The sequence below is a fragment of the Rhinolophus sinicus genome, chromosome 2 (assembly GCF_057876585.1).
Source record: "Rhinolophus sinicus isolate RSI-liver-muscle chromosome 2, RSI-T2T, whole genome shotgun sequence".
Taxonomy (NCBI): Eukaryota; Metazoa; Chordata; class Mammalia; order Chiroptera; family Rhinolophidae; genus Rhinolophus; species Rhinolophus sinicus.
In genome coordinates this window covers 179,438,557-179,464,951 of record NC_142502.1, presented here as the reverse complement: position 1 = coordinate 179,464,951, position 26,395 = coordinate 179,438,557, and the positions used below count along the sequence as shown (strand labels likewise).

At 40.7% G+C, this 26,395-nt stretch overlaps 1 protein-coding gene and 1 non-coding gene across 8 annotated transcripts; both read right to left on the bottom strand.

The window, feature by feature from the left end:
- On the bottom strand, positions 1–24,991 carry LOC109459495 (retinol dehydrogenase 14). 7 transcript variants are annotated; one of them, XM_019754036.3, is made up of 10 exons: positions 24,959–24,991; positions 23,054–23,143; positions 22,493–22,726; positions 21,824–21,961; positions 19,989–20,468; positions 19,559–19,726; positions 18,312–18,441; positions 15,951–16,073; positions 15,389–15,570; positions 7,707–8,039 (listed from the first exon to the last, which is right to left on the bottom strand). In XM_019754036.3, exons 1-10 carry the CDS (start codon positions 24,989–24,991, stop codon positions 7,707–7,709), a joined length of 1,911 nt encoding a protein of 636 aa, XP_019609595.2. The 7 variants fall into 7 exon arrangements, with proteins under 7 accessions (XP_088652408.1, XP_019610050.3, XP_019609595.2 ...); XM_019754119.3 differs by having other exon boundaries at positions 19,989–20,462; positions 21,812–21,961; positions 22,544–22,726; XM_019754203.3 differs by having other exon boundaries at positions 22,544–22,726.
- On the bottom strand, positions 18,800–18,902 carry LOC141571951 (U6 spliceosomal RNA). Its single transcript, XR_012496988.1, has one exon. It is a non-coding gene; the product is annotated as a U6 spliceosomal RNA (small nuclear RNA).
- Positions 24,992–26,395: the final 1,404 nt, after the last annotated feature.

Below are 26,395 nucleotides of genomic sequence, written 5' to 3'. Positions count from 1 at the left end.
TTTGCATCAGTAAATTTATTCCAATTAAGAACTGTGTACACACACCAGCCATATTATTTCCACACCAGCATTGTAATAAAAATATTTAACACTTTGGCCATGAAGTTCAAAGATATTTTAAAAACTTCTCAAGGGTCTATTTTAAGTGAGTTAACATTTGTAATCCATGCTTTATCAATTATAATTTTAAAAACATACTATAATTGTATTGTCCATTATGCTTATTGATCATAACATCTTTTCTGAAATTTAGTTTTCCAACATATAACTTTTTTGTAACTTCATTGAACTTATGTACCACCTAGCAGTACTATGTAAAACCAAAATTATGTTTTCAAGTAGCAAGTGCTCAAGCCACACCATTTCTGAACAGATATAACTGATGTTCGGTTTTATAAATAGCTCTCTTACACTCCTTGTGCCTATTTTAAAATGCCAACCATTACTTCACTGATATCCCAGAGTTTCCTTGCAACAGACTCATCCATGGCTTTAGGCAGTAGTTCTTCCTCTTTACAGTCCCCAAAGTACTTTCCTGACACACCTTCAACCTCGGATGAAGAGGCTAAATAAATCGAAGTCTGGGCACCTTCCACTGGGGTTTTGAAGAAAGCCCATGACATCAAATTGAAAAGTGGTTTGACCAACAGTGGAATGTGTACGTGTCTCCCAAGATTAGTCCGCACAATTCCAGGATGTAAAACATTGACAGTAACATTTGTGCCTTCTAAGCGGCGGGCTAGTTCTCTGGTAAAAAGAATGTTAGCCAGTTTGCTCCGACTGTAACAAAAGCTTTTATTATAGCTTTGTTCACTGTTCAAGTCTTCAAAGTTGATGTCTCCGTATTTATAAAGTTTGGAAGACACTACCACAATCCTGCTGGGAGCTGAACTTTTGAGGAGACCAAGGAGAAGATTGGTGAGTAGGAAGTGCCCCAGATGGTTCACTCCAAACTGCATCTCAAAGCCATCTTCTGTCTTCATGTATGGGCACTGGAAGATCCCTGCATTATTGATCAAGACATCCAGTCTAGGCTCTTCCTTTAAACGTCAAAAAGAGAACGGCAGAATTATGAACATGGGCCTTAAATATACCTAAAATAAAAAAAATTTTAAAGTCTGGCAAACTATTAAAATGCCTCTATCAGTTTTAAACAATTGAGAAATAAAACAAAAACAAAAAATGCTTGCATGCTTAATAGGGGCCTGGCCTTGTACCTTTCACACATTCTCATCTACGCTCAACAACTCTGTACGGAAACAGGAACACTGAAGTTAGGTGACTTGTCTAGTATCACAGGGCTCCTAAGTGGCCAACAAAAATCTGAAGATGACATCTTCTGACGCCAATGTCCGGGCTCTTAAATAATAAGCCAGCTTGCTTTTCTAATTGGCCTTTTCAAACCAGAGAGTCCCTATGAGGTAGAGAGTGGAAGACAGGTCAGCACTGTATATTCCCAGAGCTACAAGTGTCAACACCAGGGCAATTTAGGATTGCTTTATTTTTTAGTTTTCTAAGGGTAAATGGTACCATGGAGATGGAGCAACTTCAAGTCGTTTTCCTTAAAACTGGGACAAGCAGTTGAGTGGGTCAGGGATGCAAATTAAGAAAGAAAATCATGAGTAAATCAAATAAATATTTTTAAAAAATTATGCTGGTAATATTAAAATATCAGAAACAACATAATGAATCATAAATACGAACGCTCACAATAACAGCAAAGGAGATTAAAGGGGTAGGGCCAACACACACCTTTAACCTCTATTATGACTCTAGAATTCAGTTTTTTTTTCACTACATGAAACCTAGTTCTTTCATGCTTTGAGGGGCCCCCCAACTTAAGAGATCTACAGAGTCAAAATTCTGCTCTATGACCAGATCCTGCAGCAGCTTTCCAGATTAAAGGCCTAAAATTTAGGCTGTTTCAAAGGGAAATCTTTTCATTCCTTCAACCATATAAGTTGATTTTCCCTAGTCTTTCCTGGCTCCTCTTTGTCTCTTTTGATGGGCAGAGAAAATAAATGTACAACATGTTCCAGGTGTAAAGACAGAGTGATGACCCACGATTAAATTAATTTGAGGTCAAATTTCAAATTTCACTGGCCCTTCTGCCAAGTGTAAGTGAAAAGAAAAATGTGTTAAATTTCACAACTGTTATCAAAGCCTACCCGTCAGAGGATTAACTATTTCTCATTCTGTCTGTCTAAGCACCTTTAGCTTTTCGAATAGTCAGCTTCAAAAAGAAGGCAAAAGTTCACCCGTGGGGGAAAGAAAGGAGTGTTCTTTTTCACTAATCCTTTGGAAGAGTTTCCTGTATTAATCATTTCTGAGCCATCATTCTTTGCTGGGCTTGTGTTATTTTAAGACTTTATCATTTACTATTTTTTAAATTCTAGGAGATAAATGACACAAATACCACGAATACCAACCTGTGGGAAATTTACATTTCAATTAAAAAAAAAATTCTGGTTATAGTCACTGAACTTCAGAGCCAGAAGGAGCTTAATATTTAGGAGCAAGGACAACTTACTTATCTCCTTAATTTTTAATTGGTTCTGTCCCAAGTGGCCAAAGTCGTAAAATACCACAGGTAGGTATCAGGAATGAGAAGTATATCCAGCCACACTTACATTTTAATGACGAATAGGAATACCCATTTTCAGTGCTTCTAACATCTTACACATCAGTGTTATTTCTTAATTTTAATGTTTTACCTGAAAATGAAGTGGCCATAAAAACAAAACACCCCCCCCAAAACAAAATAAAAACCTCTCTAGATCTGCAACAGCTCCCAACCTGTGCATCAAAGTACCCTCGAGTTACAAGAAACTCCCAGGGTGCTATGGAGTATTAAATGTTCAAGGGAAACAAAGTGATACTCTGCTCAACATCTCAAAAACCACTATTTCCAGGGGGTTCATAACTGCAGCATTATATTGTGCTGTATTCTTTTTGATGATGTCACATCTTTGCAAAGCTGTTTTTAGCAGTTGCTGCAATGAGATGAAAGTACAAGGTTAAAAATCAATGCAGAACAAGAAATGAGGGTGGCGATGTCCAGTCTGATTCAAGTCTGAGCAGCTAATGCAGTGAACAGGTACACATTTCCCGTTAGTAATTATGGTTACTGAAGAATGAAATAAATATCTTTTCTTTCATTATGTTATTATTTTTTTCAAACAGCTACTAAGTTGTTACGACATCAATACCTATTAGGTTGTTTGAACATAATTACTTAACATAAATGAACTGGTAGATATTTCTATTGGCCTAAGGACATTATGGACAAATTGGTACGTTGTGGAATCTCCAAACTTTCTCCAGACTCGAGATTCTACCATTTCATACAAGCACCTTTCCTATGCCGGCTGACTTTAAATCTCACTTTTCTGAATGCTCTCTTGCAAGTCACCTCTGTAGGAAACCCTTCTATCTCAATTTCAACAGAGGACATCCACTTCAGTGGAATATTTATAATCTTAACATAGAAATCTTCCATCTCACTGGCAGGCAGCGAAGTGATAAACAGGAGTTAAAAGCAAGGGCTCTGGAGACGTACTGGGCAAAGGAATTAACCTACTGATGCCTTAGTTCCCTTATGTTTTAAAATGGGGATAACAATGCTTATCTCACAGGGTTACTGTGAGGATTCGATGACTGTAATAGCCAAGGGCTCTTGAATTTCATTATTTTTTTTCCAAACTATCTGAAATGCTTGGAATAGTTCCTGGCATATAGGAAATTGTATAATGGTATTATATATTTATTTAAGATGGTAAGAATTATATATTTATTTCTGTCTCTGTTTAGAGCACACGACCACTGGGATGCCAAGCTCCAGTCTATTTGGATCTGGCTAGAGCGTGGTTAAGAATGGTACTAACGAGACTGCTGGTGGCAGAAAGCTCAACTTCCTACCCCGGAAGGCGGGTGGGGGAAAGGAGTGTTCCAAGGTCCTTGCCTAGCAGCTTCCCCTACTTGCTCTCAGGCTTGGTGCCCATTCACTTGGAACACAGGGAAAGCAATCCGGAGACCTGGCTGATCTCCTGGGCCCTCGTCCTCACGTAACTAACAGAAATGTTCTGACACTGGCTGATTTTCCTCTAGGGCCTGTTTTTTGCTCAACATCTTCGTGAGACAGAAGACTGCCCTACCAATTTTTCCAGTCTGCAACTCCCATGCCGCTTCACAATTATGTAATTGTTTCTACTCTTGGTCTCAGTCATTCCAAGGTCACACCCCCTCGAGTCCGGGCGGACGCCTCCTGGCTCAGCCCTGGGCTGCGAGGCCCCGCTTCACCCAGCCCTCCGAGGCCCCGCGCTCGTCCCCCGATCTCCAGCTGGCTCACGGAGCCCACACCTGGAGCATCTCCTGACAGAAGGCGCGCACCGAGCGCAGCGAGGCGAGGTCCAACTCCTTGACGACGAGCTCGCCCGGCGCGCTGGCGTCAGGGCCTGGCTCCGAGCCACCTGCCTGGCGGAGGTCGCGGCGGAGCTGACCCGCCGCCTCCTCGGCGCGCGCGCGGTCCCGGCAGCCCATGATCACCCGCGCCCCCAGGCGCAGCAGCTCGGCGGCCGTGGCGCGGCCCAGGCCGCTGTTGGCCCCGGTGATCAGTACTGTCTTTCCGTGCATGCGGCCGGCGTCCCCGCCTCCGTGCAGCCGCTGGACGCTGGGCCCCATGAACCGCCGAGCCGCCAGCCACAGGGTCCCACCCAGTGCGGCCAGTATTGCCGCCACTGTAGCCACTGCCATAGCAGCCGGGGCTCAGGCCCCACCGGTCCCTGCACGGGACTTCCGGAGTCGCCGCGCGCCGCGGCCGAAAGCTGCCACCTGCACGCGAAGAACTCTGGGGCACAGCCTGTCGTCCCGTGACGGCGCGGCGTGGGGCATGCTGGGACTTGTAGTTTTCCTGCCGAAGGCATCTGCTTGGTTATGAGATGACCACCGTGTAGGTCTTGGTGACTCTTTGGAGGCGGTTTCCAGCCTGACATTGGAGGGTGAGCACAATCCCCGGTTTTCTGGCTGCCGGGGTTCCTGCCCATGGAAATCCCAGAGTGGTGGTGGCTTTCTCCGTGTGAATGCCTAATGAATACTTTGAATTTACAAATCTCTTTATAGGCTGGTTTACAGATCCCACACTTCAGGGCTGGCTTCGTGTTTTCCGTTAAGGACTTCTGGGACTTGTTAACCCTCAGTTCACTTTTATTTTCACCCTCTGGAGAATTGTCCCTGCCCACAGGGACAATTTATTCCACACTTATGTAATTTGAAGCTGCCGAAGTCTGAGGACGCGCTTGTTCTCCCCTCCCCCCGCCCCCATAGATTAGGCCAAGAACTTAGCAACATGAATTAGTTGAGATGGAATGGACCAGTGGTTATCAAACTTTAGCATCACATCAGAATTACCTGAAGGGCTTGTAGAAACAAAGTTAAAAAAAAAAAAAAAAGGTTTCGGGGCTCTGGTACCAGAGTTTCAAATTTAATGGGTCCAAGATGGGATCTGAGAATTAGAAGTTCTAACAAGTACCCAGGTTTCTGATGCTGCTGGTCTGAGGACTGCAGTTTGAGAATGGGAGACCGTTATGGTATTGATCCTTACAGAAAAAGGAATGCTCAAACGGTGTTATTTGACACTGGCACAGATACAATAGGAGAAGCTCGCATTTACTGTAAACATAAAGGCTTCTGAGCAGGCCACTTCATAAGTACTTCCCCACCCCCTCCACGAGAATATTAAATGTACAAATGGATGGGAAAGTGCTTTATACACTGAAAAATACTTCAGAAATGTCAGGGGTTATTGCCCAACCACTCTTAAGTGGTCACTCATCGACTCACCCATCTGATATGTGCCAGGCCCAGTGCCTTGTGAGACTCACAGGGAAATAGGGTGTTTATTGCCTGGTGCAGAAAATTTCACTGCCCCAGCACCATTCTAGAATCTTCAGAACAAGAGAAGAGACACAAAATGCGTATCTTTTGAAATATACTCCCTGTAAGGTGGGCCTTTATTCCACACTTCTATAATTTGAAGTTGCCTTTCAAACTCACTGAGCCCAGGACACGTCTGTTTCTTCTCTCCAGTTTTATTCGTTTTCTGTCCTTCACAGCCTGGCTCAGTTCCTTTCATTTCCTGACCACTGCCAGCCCATACAGATACCTGCTTCACCCTCACGTATGACCCTCACTTGGCACTGAGGACTAACAGCCCTCTGGTGTTGGCTATTTGAGTTTGCACGTTTGACTTCCCCTAGGGGATCATTACGGTTTTGCATTTCCTAAAGGATGGGATTATGCCTGAGACTCTCTTGTGGTCTTCACATCAGGGAGTGCATAAAACACACTAGGTACTCAATGAATGTCATGACTGATACAGTTTGGATTGGCTTACATCAAATTGGGAAGCAGATCAAAAGTTGTATTTCAGCAGGGGCCTTCTTTCACTAGAGCCAGGGTAGAATATGCATATGTAGGTGGGGTAGAGATGGAGGACCAACCGAGTGCAGGGAGAAGAGAGGAGAGGGACCCTCAGACCTGCTATGTTACTGCTGTGTAGCTTAAGCATAGAACTTAATGGAATGACTAATCTGTTCAGGGTGGGTCCTATATCCGTGGAAGCAATAGGAATAACTCAATTTGAAAGGCTGTATAACACAGGACAAGAAATAGACATGGCTTTTGAAGTAAATAAGACCTGAATTTGAACCTTAGTCCTACTATTTATTAGCTGCTATTCTTGGACACGGTAGTTAATCTTTTTTGCATCTTAGGTTCTTTATTGATTAAAAAGGAGGGTAACAATATGATGTCACAAATGTTTGGTTTGATGAGAAAATGAGGTAACATGAAAACAACCAGCTGACTGTGCCTTAACATGTCGATTATGGTTAAGAAACAATCAATGTTTTTTGAAAAGAAAAGAAAAATCACAACAGAATGAAAACAATGAAAGGCCAGGATACTGCATGCCACATTTTGAAGCAGTGGCCAAGGCTTATTGCCATGCAAACATTGGGCCTACTTGCCAGGCCTAAAACCAGAGACTTCAAATATGAAGCCCTGTGGTCCAGACGCAATGAACCCATCAAATAAGCTTCAAAATACCCTTCCTAGGGTGTTCTGTCTGGAGCTCATCTTAGGTGGCAAATGCCCTGTATGAATAACCAGCTGATTTATTTCTGAATGACTACTATCAAAATTGATGGATATATGCAGGTGGAGTCACATTTTCATTCTGCATTGATTTAAAGGCTGATCATAGAAGCAACAGACTAAAAAGCTCTAATTTTCAAGAGTGTACTTAACCATACTCTTTCCATCTTTGAAGACCACTGTTCCATAATGATGATGGGTAACAATTTATTCTACCAACATCCAAAAAAGAGCAAAACTTTGTCAGACTAAATAGGCTTCTGACATAGCCCTTAAAACATTCAGGCATTTAAGTTCTAAACATATTCTGCAAAGTCATCAGTATGACTTACGTACAAAGGTAGGTGCAGTCGTATTTGACAGCATTGACAGCTCAGAGTAGCTTGAAGGTAAATTGAGGTTTCAAAATGTTTTCAAAAAAATTAAGAGAAAATCTTTCCAATGAACTAAGTCCTGAGTCTAATCTTCTGAAATACCTATCTAATTACCCTAGAGAGCCACAAGAAGTGGCTTCTGTAATACCACGCTCACTGCTTTATTCCTCCTCCCCATCACTAATTGTTCATTTTTTGATTAACGCCATAAGGTACATGAGCTGTGACAGTGCCAAATTTCTGTGTGCTTTCACTGTGGAACATGCGGTCATCAAAGAAGATGTGGGGCCGTATTTTCACTAAGATGGGCCCTTTGGGGGCTCCAGCAAGGAAAAGAGCTTCGTCTATCTCTAGACCCCAGCGGCGAAGGGTTTTCAGCACTCGGGCACCTGAACTGGCTGCACTCCTGGCTGTAACCAGGTAGGTCCTGATGGGGCAACATAACCGTTCGTCTTTGGCATAGAACTTCTTTTGCAGTCTGCCTAATTCTTCCAGAAAGCCTTTCAAGGCACCCTGTAAAAGGAATATATGTCACAGCTGTGATTCAGTGGGTCAAAGGAAATGAATGCTAAAAAAGCAGAGGCTTATAAGAGCTTATAAACAAATACAATACTGCATGCAGTATTATAAAACCTATGGCACAATGCTGAAACCCATTGCATTTATGTAAGTATATTTCCTTATATGGAACCATCCTTGCATTCCTGGAATAAACGTAGGGTGATCATATAATTTATTGTCTAAATACAGATATTTTACGATTGAAAGAAGTCTCTATTAAAAAGTTAAACCAAGGCAAGAGACATAAACCACTGATGGCAAAGTGGGATACTCTAAATCAAATTCAGTTAATTACCAAAAGCACTATTCTTTTAATTTGCTTTTTGTGAATTGCACATTTTAATGTTAGGAGATGTATTCCTTTATCTTGTTTAATGTCCTGTTGGCTTGGATTTAGCCTTGTCTTATATTTACAAATACTTGGTATTTCGTCACACTTACTTTTATCTTCAGCCTTCCTGAACACTTAGTTTTTGCTGTAACTCTGGGATAGAGCATAGAATTGGATTTTGCTATGTGATCCAATCTGAAAGTCTTAATTTTTAAAATAAGAGTTTTAGGACATTTATATTTATTGGTATTACAAATATACATGGTAATGGTTCTGTCTTATGATTTTTATAGTATTTTTCACGTTTAAAGCTTTTAAAGGATTGTTAACCAAGTGTCTTTTTTTCTTTATGTGTGTATATGTATGTTTCTTCTAACATTTAGGAAGGTTTGTATCATTTCCTTCTATTGATTACCTTTATAACCATAACTTTTTATAGTACCATTAGTACTTTGTTTTTTAAAATCTAGGATCTGTTATTTTTTACAATGAGAAATGATGAAATTAGGGAACTTCTTTACCTCTCTCTTACTCTCTATTTCTTCTTTAGCCATCCAGTTATACTTGTTTCATCTTTTTTAGTGTTCACGTTTATATTAGGAAAGATTCTCATATTTCTACTTATCAGCTTTACATTTTATCCTTTGATTAGCTATTGTAAATGAACATATCAGCATACTTAGTCTTCCTTAGACCTTTTCCCTTCACATTTTTCCAGTTTTCATTAGTTACATAATTTCTACATTGTTAGGGCACATAATATTTCTGCTTCATAATCCCTACAATTGTTTTAGTTTTGGTTCTATGGTTAAATATATATATTTCAGGCCCAGTTGTGTCTCTGCATTTCTAGTCATCTACATATTGGCCAAATGTGTCCAACTGTACTAGTTTTGTCAAGAAAGTCTTGTGGAAATAATAATTCCTGGAATATAGTATGTTCTCAACTATTGACCTATTTCCTTTTAACTTGAATGAACTTTTGGTTGGATATAGAATTTGTGACTTATATTTTCTCTATATATGATATGTAGTGATCCACTGTCTTTTACAATACTATTTAGTGCTTCTGTGGAGAAGACTGATTTCCCCCCTGCAACTTGGATGTGCAGGTTGCCCAAAGAATTATTTCTTCGCCTTTGAAGTCAAATAATTTTACTAGGTCATGTATCATAATCATTCTGTTCTATTTCCCTATTACGTAATGTGGCCTTTCATCTTTTAATTGTTTAATGTATGTATAAAAATCTTCTGGTAACTCAGGATTTTTTCTTGATTTATGTTTTTATACACATATGCATCTTTATGTTGACCACACACAACCCTCTTCTCCTCTCCCCAGAACATAATTTCAGTGTTTTTCTTTAAGGACTCCAATTATGCATATGTTGGATTTTCTTTACCTGTGATCTATTTCTGTCATTTTTCTATCTAAAATCTTACTTTTCAATTGTACTAATTTCCAGAGTTCTACCATTTAACATCTTATCATCTCTTCCCTGATTCTTGCATTTCCATTTTATGACCCTGCTTTTAACGTTTTTAAAATTCATGGCAAATGCCTAGTCACAACTTTCACCTGTACTTTGGCAGCTATTTGTAGTGAGAGTTTTTTATCTGTTACTTGATCTTGCTCTTCTTTGTCTGCCTTTTTCTCATAGTATCTTTGCATATGTTCTGTGCTGGTCCCCTTCTTATTATTCATCACCGAAGTAGATTGCTTTTCGTAGGAACCATTGGGGGGTTTCTGGGAAGGTGAGGCATAGTGTTTGAACACTGACTTGTTTTCACAATTCAAAAGGTCTCTTTTCTGCTGTCGTGGAAACAAACTTTTCTGTAAGCATGACTATGGATGTGATTATTTATTTTGCTTTCTCCGAGGCTGCATATATCAGAAAACAACAAATAAAAATTCACTTCCTAAAGGTGAAAGGCACGTACATAGGTGAAAAAAATATAACTTTTTTTGGCAGAACAACAGGAGCAAAGAGGTGTAGGGACCATTGGTAGGAGCCACTTTGCTCACAGTTTGGCTTTGAAACATGGAGGGACACAGTTTTTGAGTACCTCCCAAAAGTCAGTTTATGTCACCATATTAAAATCAGGTATCAGTCTCTCTTCTATTTTTGGGTATGTTTTATAATTTATATATTTGTACAGTAGTGTAAGCATATAATTTATCAATGACAATACAGAACTATGAAGGAGAGTTATTCAAAAATACCTTTTTGAAGAGCTGTGTGATTTAAAACATTTGGTATCTACGTAGGATGTAGAAAGCTGGAAAGACTGTTACTCCTAACAACAAGGAAAAGCCAGATAATCTGAAAAATCGTAACTTTTCTAGACTCTATTAGAGAGCTGAGGTAATAGAGCAACCGACTAATGTGAAATCTAAGGGGAAAAAAAAATCTAAGGAAACATCTAAGGTATCTTCAAGAGCAGATGGAATTCCAGAACTGGCATGTCTTTGGTAGAGCACTTGAAGGAAGGCATACCAGACGCCATACAAGCAAGTATGAAAAATTCAGGCAATTTAAAAACAATTAATAAAGGCAGTGTAGGCTAATGAGAGAGCATGGAAGTCCTGGAAGCCACAAACACAAGAAATACTTCCTTATGGGCTTTTTTCCATGGACTTGGCTAGTTGCTTATGAGAAAGACCGCAGGCAGGGTGAGAGATGAAAGAATGCAGTCCTTGGTGGTGCAGGCTTGGAAGAGAGGACCAACTGCCACTGTGAGAAAAGACTAAAACTCCACATTGTCCCATATCTCCTAAGGAACAAAATGCAAACACTGTTACCCCCAGAGCACAGGTAAAGATACACTACTATGGGGTGAGGGGAAAGGAGAACTCTCCACTCCTGGGAAAGACAGGAGACTCTTATGGACCCAGACCATTAGATATCTGCGATCACTATGGGGAAGGCAAGATCAATGATAAAACTTCATCCCTAAGACCTAGGGAGATATAGGTTCTGGCCTAGATTTAGGCTGAACTAGGACAGCAGAGAATCCCCCATCCCCCGCCCCCATACCACTGAGCTAGCTGGAACAGACAAACAAGCAACCACTGGAGTGGAGTAACAACATGGAGACCATCTCTGAGGCACATGCACAAAGGGAAGACAATACCTAAAGCTGAAAGTGGACCAGGAATATTGTGACAAACCCTTCACCACCCTATCAGAGGAATTTGAAGCCTGTGGAGAAATGAAGGTAACAGCAGCAACAACAAAATGCATAGCTAGTCAAACTCCTGATTTGTTTGATTCAAGCCATCACACTAATTCCTAGCAGAAGAGGAGGCATGCCTATAACCAGGCAAAAAGTTTTACCAATTTTTTTTTTTTTTTTGTATTTACCGAAATATATACTATTTACCAAAACCTGTAGTATATACACACTATGATTGGAAATTAATCAAAGATGTATGAGAATACAATAAAACAAAACAAACAAAAATCTTTCAAGAGAAAGTAATTAACAGATGAAGACTCAGTGATGACTTAGATCCATAAATATGAGAGAGGGAATTGCACACACACACATACACCCCACACCATATTCAAACTTCTGAAACACAGACAAATATAGAAAATCGTGAAGACATCCAGAGAAAATTAGACACGTTACATATACAGGACCATAGATAAGAATCTCAAAACCATTTGTTGTCAGAATCTATGCAAGTGAGAAGACAAGGGATGGGTATCTTTAAAGTGCTGGGAAAAAAAAAAAAAAAAAATGATCAATGCAGAAAGTCGTATTAAGTCAAAATAAAATATTTTTCAAAAATGAAGGAGAATAAAGAGTTTTTCAGAAAAAGAAAAACTAAAAGTTTTTGGTTACAGCATGTGAGTTCTACATGGAATGTTCAAAGATGATCTTCTGGCAAAAGGAATATGCTACCTGGGAGCAACCTGGATCTACACAAAGAAATGAAGATCCCTGGAAATGTTGAAAATGAAGATGAGTACAAAAGACACATTTTTGTCTTAAAGATAATTGATTACCCAAATGAAAAATAGGAGCGAGGTATTGTGAGTTGATAGTATAGATGAAAGTAAAATGTATTACAACGGCACTATTGTAAGGTTCTTACGCTAGATATGATGTGACATAATGTTGTTTGGAAGTAGATTGGGATGACTTAAAGTTGTAGATTGTAAATGCCTAGCAAGGGCCATAAGACAAGAAAGAAAGATAAATGAAAGACATACAGAATGAAAACAGAAATAAAGGTGTTTTTATTCCCAGTCAACATTGTGTTCAAAGGAAATCTCAAATCTACAAAAGTTTTACTATGACTAACAAGTGACTTTAAGAAAGTTGCAGGATGCAAGGTTAATATACCAAACCAATTGTGTTTCTTTGTATTTTCAATAATCAAATTGGCAATTAAAAATTTAAAAGTATTATTTACCATAGCACCAAAAGTTATGAAATACTTAGTTATAAATCTAACAAAATATGGGTGATAGCTGTAGGAAACCTATAAAAAACTGATGAAAGAAATCAAAGATGACCTAAATAAATGGAGAGATACACCATGCCAGTGGGCTGCAAGACTTGATATTATTAAAATACCTATTCTTCCAAGACTAAGGTATAAATTCAACAAAATCACAGCTGGATTTATTTTTCCCCAGAAATGGACAAGCCAATTCTTAAATCTACGTGAAAATGCAAAGGAGTCGGAATATTCAAAGGATAATCGAAGAATAACAAATTTGGAGGACTTGCACCACCCGATCTCAAGAATTAGTATAAAACTATGGTAATTGATAAATTATCAATTTATCAAAACTATGATAAATAATTGCGACAGAGTGATATTGGTAAACAATAGATACCTATGTTAAAGGGACAGAAAGCCAGTCCTTTCCACAAATTGTGTTGGGATAAGTAGGATGCCTATGAGAGGCAAAAATGAACCTTAACCAAGTATTTTGCACAAATAGAAAATTAACTCACAATAGGTCAATTGCCCTCAAAAAACCCCTAAAATTATAAAACTTCTATACAAAAACAGACGAGGAAATTTTTGTGACATTGCACTAGGCAAAGATTTCTTAGGTATGACATTGAAAACATAATTCATAAAAGAACAAATTGGTAAATTGAGCTTCATCAAATTTATAAGTTTCTGTTCATGAAAGACACTGAAAGATGTTAAGAGAATGAAAAGGGAAGCACAGACTGAGAAAATATTTGCAAAACACATAACTGATAAAGAACTTGTATACAGAACATATACACTCTCAAACCTCAGTAATAAAGAAAAAAACTAAACAAGCCAATACAAATGAGCATGAGATTTGAACAGATATTTTTGTCAAAGAATACATATGATGGCAAATAAGCACCTGATACGAGATAGGGACATGCAAATTGAAACTACAATGAGATAGCATTATATAACCACAAGACCAGGTTAAAACAAGCAACCAAAAATCAACTGACACAGTACCAAACACTGGTGCGGATGCAGAGCAACTAAATCTCTCAAGACAGTGCTGTTGGGAATGCAAATTGGTATGGTTAGTTTGGAAAATTATTTTGCAGTATCCTACAAAGTTTAACATATATTTATGTGACCTCGTAATCCTACTCCTAGATATTTACCCATGAAAAATGAGATTTTATGTTTACATAGAAGCCTGCATGTAAATGCTTAAAATGGTTTCATTTATAAATGCCCCAAACTGAAAATGACCTAACTATCCTCCAACAGATCCACAGAACAGAATACTACTCAGCAGTAAAAAGGAACCAACTACTGATCCGTGGAATGATAGTAAGGAATCTGAAATGCATTACGCTAAATTAAAAAGTCAGATTTGAAAGATTGCATCCTATGTGGTTCCATTTATATGGCATCTGGAAAAGGCAAAACTATAGGGATAGAAATCAGATTTGCAGTTGACAGATCCTGGAGATAGGAGGTTAAGGATAACTTCAAAGAGGCCTGAGGGAATTTTGAATATTAAGTATTTGGCGTTTGGTTGTGTTTTCACAACTGTAAGCGTTTGCCAAAACTCTTAGACCCATTCACTAAAAATTATGAATTTTGCTGTATGTACATGTAAATTATACCTCAACAACTCTGACTAACACACACACACACACACACACACACACACACACACACAGTTTAAGTATCACTTGCTGTAATGTGAGGTGAGCTAGTAAAACTTTTCAGCTTTCAGTCTCGTAATACTTTTATAAATGTAACAAAAACAACAATATTTAAGTCTATCTTAAGCTCAAGAAGAGCTGAGAAAAAAAGGCCAATTCCTTGGTAAAATTCGTAGATTTAAATTGATCAGTGAGGATTCGGTTTGTAGAATATTTTGATATTTCAAATTTCCTTTGGTTCAGAAGCTGTAGGTTTTGTTCATTTCTGACCATGACTCTAACACTTTAGTTCATGGATTGATTAAAAAAAAAACAAAGAACTTACTCAGTTTCAGTTTGATTAGGTTTTCATAGTTTACACTTGTTTGAGGCTCATTATTTGATTGAATTGAAGTTCTCAATTTTACAGATTTTCTCAATTAAGCGATGCCTTTAGGAGTTTGAGGTTATGGACAGAGAGGTTCAACAGATGTTTACTGACCTGTTGGAAATGGCCTTACTATTTTAAGAACCTATTATGTAGAAATGGCTTGTTGGTAAGTCATTATACCTCTGTTACTCAAAATTTGGAGGAGGTGAACTCATTATCATGAGATCATAGAAACATTTCCAAAGGCTAGATAAAAGAAGGTTAACATTAAAAAATAAAGTCAGCAGCAGATGCTTCAAAGTGAGTTCAGGAAAGAAAGAAAGGCAGAAAACTGCAAAGAATCAGAAGTGAGGAGTGGCCTGCCTAAAATAATTGGAAAGCCATCACAATGAACAATTATTTATATCTATATGTTGTAAAATAAGTAGATCAAAATTCATTCGAGCTCCTGGAACCTACCTGAGCCGTGCATTTATTCTCATGTGTTTCCTGTTGAAAGAATTTGTCCATACCGTGGTCTTTGGTAGGATGTTCGCAGTCTTCTGAGAAGATGGTGGCATCCCCATCAAAAGCCACACGGAGCTGTGTGTCACAGTAAGCCATGTCTTTGCCTCCATCAAACATTGTTGCAGAAGCGATCCCTGGGGATTGATTAATACTCATCTCAGGGCCATGAGTTTTAGTTTCTACCATTAAAAAAATAATAAAAAGTCCTCCCAGACCTTGCATTTTCTCTCTAGCTATTCCCTGATGGCTCAACCCCTCTTCACAACCACACATTTCAAAACAGTTGTCTATGCACTGGCTCCACTTTTATAAGGAATGGAAATGTGTAATGGGTGGATGTCCACTTCTAGAAAGGTCAAAGCTGGGAAGGTCAAACTTGAATGCTGCTAAGGCGGAAACACCTTACAGAAAATCCAGCAAGGGCATAAGCGACATGGTCACGTGGGAAGCCCATTGTAAGTAACTGCTAGTGCAAACCTCTTTATTAGCTAGAGGGATAAAACCAAGCTAATACCTTCTTGAATTGCTTCGTGGACTGTTTCAGAATCCGCAGAAAGATACAAGTTGGTAAGATAGGTCTTCAAATAGCCAACGGGGCTTTTTCCACCAGTCATACAGAAGCGGTCAATTAGTAAGCCTATTATTATCGGGCAAGAAAGACTTTGTTATGCCAGAGACTGAAGACAAAGTCCTTACCGGAAATGCAAATGAGTTACCTTAGGAATAACTGAGTTCCTACTGAGCTTTTGGAATTGCCTTCTTAGTGCCATTATTGACAAACATCTCAGCTATTTTAGGTAATAGTGGATGTGTTTGGTGTGTGATAGTTTAGAAAGTCCATCCACATAGTAGGTCATGCTGATTTAGTCTCCCAAGTGTATGACAGCCATCATTACCTCATTACAGAATGGGAAACTGAGACATAAGACTTGTCTAAGCCCACTGGTTCATACTGAGTCTTGCCCTTCAACTATAGCCTCCTCACTCGATGAAAGGACCAATTAGCGTGACTCTATTTTAAGTACCATGTCTGCAGTTCTTCAGTAAAAATACAAAAGAAATAACAGGTAGTGCTAGGAATAAACTCTTTTTTAAAAATAACCACAAAATTTCTGAAAGTGTCTCTCCTGACTTGAAATTTTAAATGGAATTATTAGCAGACTAAACACTAATATACCATCAAATGCCTTTCAAATCAGCAACAATGAAAACAAAAACACTAGATGTTGGTGAGAGGTTTGTAAAATAGGTACCCAAATACACTGTGGATGAAAGTATAAATTGGTACAAACTGTCTAGAAAATAACTTGACTATACGTACCAAGAGCTTTTAATAGGTTTATACCTTTTTATCTAGGATTCCTTTATTTTATTTTTTTTTTCCTTAGGAGTTTATTCTAAGGGAATAATCTGAAACTCTGAAACTGATAGAGATTTATGTAGAAAGATCTCAGCCTCAGTGAAGGACTATTTATAAAAGCAAAACATTGTTCACCAATGTTAACACTTCGTAGTTAAATGAAGTGTAACGTTATACATATAAAATATTATGTACCCATTCACAGTGTTTTTCGATATGTGATAAACTGGGTAGCTGCACATGCTATAAAGCAGAATTTTGAGTCTAGTCCGTTGTTTATCATCTGTGTGGACCACGAGAGTAGATGGGGCCCACCAGCCGTTGAGGTGGACGTGTTTGCTGTGGTATTAATAAATTACTCTCACTTTTTCACTTAGGCCAACATTGCGCAGAACACAGACAATACCAGCGATATACAAATTGCCTTCTGTGCCCAGAGAATGGAAGTAACTAACTCTTCCAAGTAAAAGGTTGTCATCCCATGAATAGGCTGCATGAGAAGATTGCGCTACATCAGTTATTAGCAGAATTAATAGGTAAATAACTGTGATTTTTTTATACTACTACCCTCAATGGGCTCAGTGTGGTGAGGGGTAGATAGACCTAAATCACTTACTAAATCAAATAAGAGTACGTTTTATAAAAATAATAGCTGCAGTTTGTTGAATAATCACTATACCAGTCGTTTGTGCTAAACCTTTTATGTATGTTCTCTCTTTTCGTGTCATAACACTTTGAAGGCTGCATTTTGGAAAGACGAGCATTCTTTAAAGTATGTCTCAGTAAGACATCAGCCTTATAGTTAGAAACATAATATAAAACTCATAACTTGTAATATATCTTTATGATTTATAAATATGCCAAATTTAAACCTTATTTTGGCTTGACATACCCACAAAACACAAGACATGTCCCTTAGAAAATAGGCTAAAAGTCCCCAAATAAGTAGTCAGGTAATTCCCTAACAGGAAAAATGGTGACTTTCTTTGCATGTCTCCAGCATACTGATGGGAATGCTATAAAGAGACTAGAGTCCATCCAATTTTTGCATGCAACTTTGCTGGCGTGAGTACGGATTTGATGTGTGGGGAAAGCAGCCAGGGAGAATCAGATTTTAAGAGTGGAAAGGAAAGGTGAAAACCTTTAAACCTTTAACATGTATCTGTGGTGAGCAAGAAGTTTGATCACACAGAGAAAGTCTCTGGGTTGACGGCTCCTTGAAGTCAAGTTCAGAAGTGAAAAACATAAAACAGAAATATATTACAGGACCTGGGATTAAGACTTTGAAATTCACACTTGACAAGTTAAGGCCAGAGCTTTGGGCCCAACTCTGTGCTGAAGTTAAAAATGAACATGGCCTCTCTTGTTCTGACATGGGCAAATAAACATTCCGCGCGCAGAAGGGGGTGTCAGTATCAAAGACACTGCCTTCGTTAGGCCGCAGTTAGCAAAATAACATGGCTTCTCTCCTCCGGAGCAACGACTGTACTTGCACATGGTATTTATTTTACTTACCATAGTGATTGACGCTGTTTATAAGCCGCACTCCCACTTGGGCATGGTTATTAGTCATCAGTACAATATCAAATAAGTCCTGTTCTTCAGGATACAGATCTCGGAGTCTAGCATTGACATGCTGCAGAGCCTGCCGGTTGCAAACACGAGTGTATGTAAAGAGGGCCAGGCAAGGTAGGCATTGAGAATCTGCAGAGAAGTGAGCTCATCAGCATCCCATTCAAGCTCTGAAGATACGGCTCCTTAAGGCCGGCTTCTGCCATACATTTCTGTATTTTCTGCCTCATACACAGGACTTCAGTCAATCATCATCGAATAGATAGGCCATATTTGTTGAAAATTGTTACATTTGGTTAACTAGAAATATCTCTTGTTGGGTTGGTAGAAAGAAGGAGCAGGCTAACCCTTTTGTGGTTTGTCTATTTTTTTTGGGGGGGAGGATTTTGTAAAATTGGACTTTTTTGATCACCTGATAATGATTTTTTGTGAAAAATATAGAATGCTTCATGAATTTGCATGTTAACCTTGCACAGGAGCCACGCTAATGGTCTGTATTGTTCCAATTTTAGTGTATGCGCTGCCAAAGGGAACATGTTGTCTATTTTTAAACAGGGATCTTTAGAATAGGTGCATGGTTTTTTCCCTGCCCCTACCATAGCCCATAAGTACTTTCTACACAACTTGTGGAGATGTCATTTGTTTCTGCCTGGTGATGATGTTATTGGGTAATCTTCCTTTGAGTCATAAAGGGGATCACAGTTATAAATGCTATATACATTTCTGTATGTGTTCAGAGAACCTTACTTTCTCTCTTAATATCGTGCCCTTAAGTGCCAAGAGCATCTTGATTTTCTTAACATGCTACGTCTGGGGCAAGAGCCTCAAAGGTGACTTTCATTTCATTTTAAGCAGGCATTTTAGTTCTACTAGTACCCGGAAGTATAAACTCATAGTGCTTCTGGCCACTGCTCTTCCCAGGGAGGGAACCAGGTTTCTGTCACACGGCTCATGATGAGGTCTCTGCTTAGGGAAGCTCAACCTCCCAAATCTAGGGACACAGCCCCTTCTTCAGCAGTCTGGAAGCCTCTGTGAAAGCATAAACTGACCCAGGGTCAATGTGAAAAGGGCAAGAATGACAGAAGTGGACTAGACATTATGAGACAACATGGAGGAGATCCCAAAGGTCAGCCCGAATCCTCCACCTCACCATCGAGCGTCCTGGCAGCCCAAAGACCTCTGCAGAGTACCTTGACAAAGCGGAATGCGGGTCCTGGAGTCAGGATGACGTTCTCGTTGGTGAGCTGATACTCCATGTACTTTTCCAGACCCTCTTCCTCGTAGATTTTCTTGCCGTCCATCATGTTGAAGAGAATTCGGGATGACACAGAGATGGTGATGGCATGCTTGGGTTTGGGCTGCAGAGAGGGGCGCCAATGGGGTACAGTCACACAGACCCCAAGGGCTCAGAAACGGGGCTCAGCCTGGGGCAAGGTGAGAAGAAAACAGCGGGCCGTTGCTTGGAGCCCTGGGGTGCTGGAGCTAGGAGGCAGGTTTAGGGCGGAGAAGCAGGGGGCTGAGCTGACTTCCCTGCAGTAGGGAGAGGAGGGAGGCTGGGAGAGGCTTGGCCTCTGAGGCAAAGGGTCGCCCGAGGTATCAGGGGTGGTGGGCCCTGCTCACCGGCCGGGGTCGCGAGCAGCTTGGGGACTTCTCATACAGGGTCCTCACGGATGACCAGTAGGCTTCTTCATCGTCGTCCTCTTCCTCCCGCTGCCGGGGCAGGTCGGACATACAGTCGCGGTCCAGCTGAGAGGAGTAGTGCGCCTTGCGCTGGGCATAGGGCTTCCATTCAGTGGGGGGTGTACGGGGATATTCTCGCTGCTGCATCTCCCGGGGGTCCCGGGGGTCCCGGGGGTCCCGCATCTCCCGCACGATGCCATGTGGCCAGGTGTCAGTGTTCTCATGCATCTTGCTGCTGCTATGGGGCACGGACTGGGGCTGGGGCTCCGGGGGTGTGGGAGGGCAGGAATCTATAGGCGCTGGTGGTGTGAGTGGCACGGATGGGGTGGGCGGGGAGGGCTGCGCGGACAGTTCTTGCTGAGACTCCTGCTGGCTGGGGGAGGCAGATGAAGTGCGGGAGGTGGCGGAGCTACTGTGGACCTGGAACAAGAAAATGGGCGTCTGAATTCCACGCTCGCCAGAGATCCCTGGCCCCATCTCTGCCCAGCTGGAGTCAGGGAGCTGTCCCCTTCCCTCTGTTCCATTCCTAGGCCTGAGATGGATCCTGGCTCATCTCGGCTCCTTTAAGTGGGGGCTTAAAGGGGTTTAGACATCTCAAGGCTCCAGATATTAAATATTTGTGTGAAATGGACACAGACAATTGCTTTCATTTCCCCTTAGCTCCCCCATTGGCACCTCATACTTTTTTTTTGAGTAGATAGGGTACAGGCCCTCTTCCCTGCCCTTAGGCAGATGACGTATAGTTTGCAAAGTTCTGTATGTATGCCTGCCCAGTCAGAGACCTCTGGGTAGGCAGAGGGCTTGTGTAAGGGACCTTGCTTGTCACTGCCTCCATCTATGAGCTCCAGTTGGCTTGATGAGCAGCTAGACCAGATGTTCCCACCGGAAGACTCGACACACCCACTCGGGGCACCTGTCTGTCTTCACATTGCCCCTACTATTAACGCGCCGATTGCTGGAAGGTTGGCAGGGGGGAGAATCGAGTATCTCCCACTGTCTTCGGAGGTTTGTGTGTCTGTGGAGCTCCACTGGAGACAATCATCTTCCTAACCAGGAAGGAACCATTCTAGAGGAAGGGCTCTCACTAAGGTGTGCAATAAATGATTGAGCATCCTCACGTTATTTCAGTTGTTATGATGGTTTCACCTGTTTCAAAAGGCATGTTCTTGGTTAGATTATTGAACTAGTCCTCACAGAGATAGATGAATTGGTGGGAATACATGTTTTCCCAGTGGCTGGATCTGTGTCATCTCTCTGAATCCAAAAATTGGATCTCAAAACTAAGCTTTCTGTCTTATATGGCCAGGCTGAGTTAGGGACCCAGGCTTAGCCACACAAGGTAACACTCCTAAGTTATCTTCTTTGTTGACCGTTTCACACCCTCTCCTTAGTCTTGGGTACATAGTTGTTGAATGAAGGAAGGAATGAGAAGCCATAGAGTTTAATCATTAACTGTACAGCTTATAGACCTGGAGACCATGGGTTTTAATATAGCTCTATTAATGTTATTAATGTGAAATGTTATGCAAGTTATTCTGTGTTTCAGTTTTCTTACCTGTAAAATAGGGCTTACAGGTGTGTGTGTGTTTTTTTTTCTGTGTGTGTGTGTGGGGGGGTGGGTAAATTAGCTAAAACATCTAAAGTACGTAGAGCAGGTCCTGGCATATACAAAGCTTCAATAAACGTTAACCATCATCATCATCAGTATTTTGATGATGATGACGATGATGAAGATGGTGCAATCATGTATTCCATCCTTTCATGGCCATCTTTACCTTAAGACTGGCAGTCTTGCTTCTGTTCTCGTCTACTGATGGGGCTTTGGTGGATGGGCTCCGTGAAGTTCGGGACCACTCACTTCGCACGATGTACCCACGAGAATCTGTCTTTGGCAATGACAATTCTTGTGATCCCTTTCAAGGAGAGAAGAGACCCAGGAATGTCCTCCCATGCATGTGCCTACAGAATAGCCACGTCACGCTAAACACAGCAGCACCCAGTGAGAAGATCCCTGGCCTCTATCACCCTTAATTAACCTTGGCCCTGGTGTACTTGTCTAGCTCTGGCCCAATCCTAACTTCTGTGAGCAGCCACACAGTGGGGACCCACGTGGAAGAGCATTCAAAACCAAGAAACAGATCTGCCAGCTCACATTTTCTCATCTGTGCCTCCACTTCTGTGGTACTCAGTAGAGTTGACCATTTATTCTCTCTTTCCTCCACTTCTTCCCTTAAGGAGAAGCCCATTAACAGATGCTAAAAAGAAATAGGCACCATTTTTGAGCAGACTACAAAAATCAGGGCAGCTGGTAGCTACACAAGGCTGCAGCAGGAGCTGCGTAAGTGGGAATAGAACCCTCTAGCATTCCCTTCAGGAGGAACCGCAGGGAAGGAGACCATGGAGAGGCTAGTGGAAGTTTCCTTTCCCCACACCCTTCCCCTCACCCAGATTGACTGTGACACCCCTCCAAAATCAGTCGTTTGATCTCTGCTCACCCTGATCATGCCGCTCTGCCGGCCCTGCTCCCACAACAGGCCCATGTGAATGTAAATGTGTATTATGCAGCAGGGGCCAAGAAGGACTGTTCCCTCAGCTGCACTAAGGCAGTTTCTACACGGCGGGTGACCATGCATGGGGCAACGTCTCAGCAAGTGATTCGGTGTGACTGCATGCGTCATCTGAAAGATTGTGCAGAAAATGATCAATGCGATGGCCAGACTCCCCTCCCCTCCCTGATCTGAACAAAGACCAGTCTCCTCCCACAGGCTGAGCAGAGGAGACAGCAGGGTTTCTACTCCATCTATCTACATGAACGTGGGTGCGTGTACTGGATGGAAGGCAGGGACCAGCGTCGCCTAGCTTTGCCCTAACCTCTCCATGAGGGATATTAGCCCTTCATACAAATCTCGGCAGCTCAGTCCTCTTGCAGAACTCTCTGCCCCCTAATACCTTCTATTATGCTTTCCGCTGTTTAATTCTCTCACCAACTCTAGAGGTCAGCTCACCTGAGTGTTCAGACGAACTCCTGATTTCTCAGGCTCCCTTTTTTTCTCTGCTTCTAGACTGTCTCTTGAGTATTTTGTTCCAGATTCATTCTTAATATGGAAACAAAGAAAGTGTATTAATTTTAATCTCAGGGGCATTAGAAACCTAAGGTTTGGATTTAAAAGGATAAATCAACATTAGCATTTGTCTCTTTGCCAGTATCAAAAACTATATAAAGTTGAGGCATATTTTTTGCCCCGTGCTAATAAGCATGAGTAAAAATGACATATTAGAGAACTATATAAATAAATTTTAATGTAGAAATGTGTTGGTTTATAGATTTGAAGCATGAGGCATTTATCACTTAAAAAATGATAACATGGGAAATGCTATGGAAGAATTTTCTAGGGCTCAGTGGTACTTGTATTTAAATGTGAGGTTGCTTACACAGAATACATTTTCCCCCCTCTGTCACTCTGAAGACTGCTACTTATGTAACTTATTTTACTGTGCAAAATTGAAACTTCTTATTTTCTCCCCCCCCCTTTTTTTTTCTGAATAAACCGTAAGTCCAATTTTCTGTGGATTTGAGGCCCACTGATGTTAGTCTGATTTTTAAAATCAAGGAACTTAATTCTGTGCAGACCCTGTATGGCTCTATTGACAGACATGCCTTACGTTCATATTATGTAATTACTCACAGCATCTAGAGTGAAAAGAGGTTTCTTATGAACAAACTAATAGAGACACTATCTAGGAGAGCACAAGAACTCACTTCATGGACACTTATTCAAAATCTGTTTTCATTTTCAATCGCAGGAAATACCATTATATTGGATCACTATTTGTGTCATTTCGTGCTAATTTGGTAGCCACAATGCGATCTAGGTTAGTGTTATTTATCTGTTCAAGGAGCTCAACCTCTGGCTTAGACCAAGGTGCTCAGGGGCGGTCTAGTCATCTCCTTGGACTCTGTGCATTATACCCAGGAAAACCTGATCAGTGTTAGTTGAATGGTTGAGTCTGTGACAGTGGAGAGTGGCATAGCTGTGTGGTCTTAGAACTAATCCTACAATTTTTCTATCTTAACCCCCCGCCTCCACGCACATTGTCACCATAAAATCCTGTCATAACTCCCAAAGGTATTTGAAATCCAATCCCTCTTTTCCATCTCTGTTATCATTGCCTTGGTCCAGGTCTCCAATCATCATGGGCCTATATTCTTACATACAGCCTTTTGATCCGGTTTCATGGCCTCAAATCCTCTCAACTTCTAGATCCATCCATCCCATTTATTTAGGTGATAGGTAGGAAACGTAAATTTAATTATTCTTCATTTTTGGAGACACTCTTCCTTCTTAGACAAAACAGGAGCCTCCTGATGTATCCTGTTTACTTCCCACTTGCATGGCTCCACTTCACGCCTTATCTCTACGTTCTACTTACGCCAAATCACTCGTGTTTGCCTATCTACCACCCTGTTTACTTGTAACCTCTTCTTCCTCTTAATATTCTTCAAACCCAGCTCAGCATGACCTGGGAGAACTTTCCTGAGTTACACGTTCCTCTGTGTTACCCTGTGTCTTTTGTATATAATTTTACCGAGCACTGCACTGCACTTTGTGTTTCTCTTTCCTACTAGGCTGTCCGTTCTTTAATGATGGCAACTGTTTTCACCTCTCATCATGAACATACAAGCATATGCACAATAAATGCTGACTTATTGGATTTAGTGACAACATATGCTTTCATCTCCTTTTTCTCTGCTCTCTTCATTTCCTTTACTTCTCCTTCCATTTTCTCTACATGTGGTCATCATCTGAAATTATTGGATTCTTTCAGAGAACGCCCAGAGGTAAATGGTGGATGGATATCTACTTTCCCTCGGCTCTTAGGTGAGATTCTAAGATGTTTAATTCACTCACCTTCTTCTTCTGTTTCAGAGATGTTTGACTCATTTCTTTAACTACTGAAATTCTTTTGCTGTTAAGCAGTTTTACACCTCCCCAGCTCCATTTCTTGTTGCTTCTGTTGTTTCTGTTGCTGAGTCTATGCACAGTAGGGCAGAATGTAGAATGTCAAATTTATGACATCATCTGAGATTCCATAGTAACAAAATGACTGTGAATACATGACTATAAAAATAGCAGTATTATTTATTCATATGTGAGTACTTCTACTCATGATTATTGTCTGGTTTTCAGGAACTGATGTCTAAACAATGTTCAAATGTTTAATATGTAGCAATATTCTTCTTTTAAAGTTTCTTTTAGTATTGCTATGTCACAGTCTCATTTGTGGCTGCATATTTTCTGGTCCTGCCAAAATTAATGGCAAACTCATTTGTGGACCTAATCATTTATTATTGTTCATTCTGACTGTTATTGGAGAACTTCCTCTGGAGACAGTTGAGATTTTGTTCTAGACATGGAGTTTAATGTGTGGTGTTTCTTTCCCAGCAAGGCCATTCCCATCTCACAAAGTCACAGCACTTTCCCTGTGGCTAGGCACAGTAGGGTAGAATGATAGTTGCACTGTCTTTCCTGCCGTTTGCCCCATCCTTAACCATTTAAACACATATATGTCCCTCTTGTGTACACAGGCTATGTAAATAAAACCCAGCTCCCAACTGGCTTACAGGGTCCAATCACGGCCTGCATTTCGCAGTTCTGATGTTATCTTCACCCAAGTTTTAGGTAAGAGACATGTGCCACGCCAACCTGAGTTGGTCAAACTTCATGAACTGAGACAGATTTCTTGACGTTGTCAACTTAGCTTGAATATCAGAAGTTTTTGGTAGCTTCAATCGAAGTCCTCCAAAAGGTCTTCTAGATAGTAAAACACGCAGGCTCTAAGTAAGACAGCGTGTTTACCTACCGTATCTCCCTGTGAGCCTGGGCAGGTTGTATAGTTTTTCTGTATCTCAATTTCCTTGTTTATGAAATGGAGATGACAGTGGTATCAACATCAGATGGTAATCGTGACAGTTGAAATAATATGAAGTACTTAAGACAATGACTGGCATTTATAAGTGATTACTAACTGTTAGTTATTACTTTTGTTCATAATTTTGCTACAGCTATACTGCAGAGTTCAAATAGAAAAAATCTTTAATGTACAATCTACCACAATCTAATCTTAGGGCCAGAATTTTAAAGATACTGTTCATACACATCTATAACCAATCAAATGTCAGTTTCCTGACTCTTCCAATAGTCTGAAGTGATAAGACTTAAGGGCAGACTTAAGACCAATAAGTCTTAAGGGCAGACTGAGAAGGACCAGGCATTAGAGCAGCAGTTAGGAACCAAAGCTGGAGCGCTCTGACACTTGGGTTCTACACAACAGAGAAGGAAGATTTT

Bases quoted from the DNA above. Each gene is read 5' to 3' on its own strand.
- LOC109459495 (XM_088796282.1), bottom strand. From the start codon at position 24,991: ATGAGTCAAACATCTCTGAAACAGAAGAAGAAG. The intron at 23,144-24,958 runs GTGAGTGAATTA...TTCCATATTAAG, and splicing joins CTCTGAAACAGAAGAAGAAG to AATGAATCTGGAACAAAATA. The intron at 15,571-15,950 runs GTATTAGCTTGG...ATCAATCCCCAG, and splicing joins CCACGAAGCAATTCAAGAAG to GGATCGCTTCTGCAACAATG.